Consider the following 3580-nt stretch of genomic DNA (forward strand, 5'->3'; position numbering starts at 1 on the left):
GATGGGAGAATCAATGATCTCTTGGAAATCAAAGAAACAGGCCACAGTATCGAGAAGCTCAGCTGAAGCTGAGTATAGAAGTATGGCCAGTTCAATAGCTGAGGTTACATGGATAGTTAAGCTGTTTAAAGAACTTGGAGCTAAGATTCAAACTCCAGTCAGTGTTTACAGTGACAGTAAATCAGCAATACAAATTGCTGCCAATCCAGTCTTACATGAAAGAACAAAACATATTGAGTTGGATTGTCATTTCATACGTGAGAAGATTCAACAAGGATTAGTTGAAACAAAGTACCTACATACAAAGGAACAGGAAGCTGATATGTTAACTAAAGGTTTAGGAAAATCTCAACATGAATATTTGTTATCCAAGTTTGGTGTAATGAACTTGTTCATACCTCCAAACTTGAGGGGGAGTATTGAAGAAGGTGTCACTTGAACATTGTGGCATATGTGTAAATAAGATAACTAGTTAGTTGAGAATTAGTTATGAGTTAGTTATAGTTGTTATATGTATTAGTTATTGTATATATATACACTGATGTAAATAAGCATGATTAACACTTTAGAATACTAATACAATTCTGTTCTGATTCTTCTTAGACTGCATCTTCATCTCTTCTTCTTCCTTTCTACTTCTTCTTCTTCCTTTCTACTTCTTCCTCTTCATGCTGTTCCTATCTTGATTCACTGCACAATTTCTGATTTTGTCACTGCGCGATAAATGATTCTTAAGAAGTGAAACTAAGGAAAAAAAAACTCCCCCGACTTGCTCGCTCCACGCTTGTCTCAGCAGAGCCAAGTCCTGAGAGGACCAAAAAACACAGCTAGGACGACACTGTCTCATCCATATAATTAAATCAAATATGAGCCTAATTGACATCCGTATCCCAATTCAACAGACTCACTTATCTTCTCAATTATCAATAATTAGAAGAAATTAGGTCTTATTTATAAAAAAGTGTCGGTGGACATATTAGTATAATTAGGTCTTGTTTTTGTCCATTCATTCTGTATGTATATCACGAATATCCTACCAATTCCACTTTTGTTTGTTCTTACTAATCCTCAATCATAATTAAATAAATTAAGATTACATGCACTTTTATATATATATATATATATATATATATATATATAGAAAAATCGAATTGCAGTACATAATCTACAATAATTTCAAATCTTTTTAGGAGTTGTTCTGATATTAAACTCCGACCACAGACGAGGCAATAGTTGTCTATGTCATGAAAATAACGTCACATAGCATATACATGTGCTTCCCTGTCATTATTTCTTAGCATAACAGATAAGAATAATTGCCGCTTACGTGGAACGTGAACAACCAATTGGCTGCTTTGATCAACAAGACACGTGGCTTCATTTGAATGTTGTACAAGCGTACCCGCTGCATAAGCCTGTGGTGCTGCTGTACGGGAACAAACAAACGGGTCGACCCGATGGCAACTCTGGTATCGGTTTCTCCATATTTAGGAACTCCACCACTTCTTCCATAGTAGGCCTTCCTTTGTTCTCGTTCAACGTACAGAGCAACCCGATATCCAATGCCCGAATCGCCTGCTCCAGGTTCACGACCGCGCCCATTCTACGATCCACTAGAGTTTCCTTCTGTTGTACCTCATGCATTGCCCATGCAAGATCCAATAAGTCCCGTTCTCCCGGGTTGGACTTCCAGCTCCGACCCGCAATGATCTCAAGCACGACTACTCCGAACTCGAACACATCAGCTGTCTGACTCACCATGGCCTCAAACCGGGTTGACCCGGCTGAAGTAAGCACAAACCCGAAATCACCAACTACTGCTCTGAAGCTCACGTCAAGAAACACACTGCTACTTTTAACGTTTTTGTGAGCGAGTTGCTTTGAATGAAGGTAGACAAGAGAATCTGCTAAATCTTTAAGGACCTTAAAACGCCTCGTCCAAGGCAAGACGCCAACGCCAAACAGCCACTTATCGAGGCTTCCATTTGGGATGAAATCGTACACAATTATTGTTTCTTGGTTGTCATAGCACCAACCTCTAATCGGGACCAAATTCGGGTGACGAATTCTGGTGATAGCCTTGATTTCCTTGTGAAATTGACGCTTTTCAAACCCGTGTGTGTTGAAAAATTGAGTTAAAAATCGTTTTACAACAACGTTGCACCCGTTTAGTATCGTGGCCTTGTACGTAATGCTCTTCTCATCACTGCCTAATATTTGTAACTCGCTGAAATTCCTTGTTGCGATGGAGATCTCAGCTATTGTGAAGCGGCGTGCCTTGTTTGGTGGCCGTGGTCTCTGCTTTTTCTCAGGCAGAGGGAATGCTTCGTCAGAATTGTTATCTCGCTTGTAGCTACTGAAATAGAGGTTAATAAGAACGACTACCAGAAGAATGACAACAGCAAGGAAAATAAAGAAACTATTAGGCGTTTTCCGATGAAGATTTTCAGATTGTGTGCTATTTTGAAGCATGATTTTGTTCTGGCATGTCTCTGTTGAAGGAATTCGAAGCGAAGCTTGACTAATTGAGGTGAAATTCCATGACAAAATGTTGTGGATTTGTGTATGGTTTCCAGTAGCAGCTGAAAATCCAACAAACATATACTCATTCAAGTAAGGTGAAAGATCAAGTAAACCAGAGTAAACTGGTTTAGAAGGATATCCTCTGCCATCAGGTGCAAGACGAATTTCAACAAATCGCTTTCGCCCATCGTAAGATATCCAAACTCTGTGAACTGATCCGTCATTCAATTGAACTCCAGCGTCAGAAGCATTAATCGCTGCAGTTGAAACTATGCTACCCAAATTAATGCCCAAGTGATTATCATTCGGGTCACCAAATTCAGGATTCTTCCGTGTATCAAACTCAATAGCTACTGTTTTATAATCCTCATCGCACAAATCGTTCAGCATCCCAAGCCACGGACCAGCACGGCCAACAGTTAATTCATCCGGGACGATTATAAAAGTAAGACCACTACCACCTACATATTTCCCCTGATCTGACGCCTCATTGCCTGAATAGGACTTCACTTCAAATTGAAACGAGAAAGTCGTTTCAAAGGAAGCCGGTGTTTGAGTCTGAGGATCAAAGAAACGGATCGGTGAAGAATATATAGCTCGTCCTGCTAGATGCTTTAGATCATCACCTTCTCGCTCAGGATCAGGAATTTGAACGGATTTTTTTTCATCCGAGACGATAACACTACCAAGAAGTGTAACATCTTGCTTCAATCTCGGATTAATAGAACTGAAATCTCGAAAAGAGATATGCTTCGTCACATTAATTGAAGGTCCGTCCATGGACGAACCTAAATAACTATTAACTAATATGGCAAAGGAAAAGAAAAACCAGAAAAAATAATCCATGATGTGCTAATTCTTGGCTAGTGAAAAAAGTTCTTTTTGGGATTTGAATTATATTATCAATTCTCAAGGTTGTACATAAGGATGTGGTCTACAGATAACTTCATTTCACTTTCTTCCAAAGAGGAGAACTTAAAGTCCTCACTTACATAATGCAATTTTTTTTGTCCTATTTCAATTTCAGTAAACAAAATATAGTAATTCAGATGGAATG

The 3580-nt window shown here is 39.0% G+C and overlaps 1 protein-coding gene across 2 annotated transcripts; it reads right to left on the reverse strand.

The window, feature by feature from the left end:
• Positions 1 to 452: 452 nt before the first annotated feature.
• LOC107014820 (L-type lectin-domain containing receptor kinase VIII.2-like) lies at positions 453 to 3580 on the reverse strand. 2 transcript variants are annotated; one of them, XM_015214917.2, is made up of 2 exons: positions 1328 to 3580; positions 453 to 713 (listed from the first exon to the last, which is right to left on the reverse strand). In XM_015214917.2, the coding sequence occupies exon 1, from the start codon at positions 3367 to 3369 to the stop codon at positions 1378 to 1380; it is 1992 nt and encodes a 663-aa protein (XP_015070403.1). In that variant the 5' UTR covers positions 3370 to 3580; the 3' UTR covers positions 453 to 713; positions 1328 to 1377. The 2 variants fall into 2 exon arrangements, with proteins under 2 accessions (XP_015070403.1, XP_015070402.1); XM_015214916.2 differs by having other exon boundaries at positions 473 to 690.

This window comes from Solanum pennellii, chromosome 3 (assembly GCF_001406875.1).
Source record: "Solanum pennellii chromosome 3, SPENNV200".
NCBI lineage: Eukaryota > Viridiplantae > Streptophyta > Magnoliopsida > Solanales > Solanaceae > Solanum > Solanum pennellii.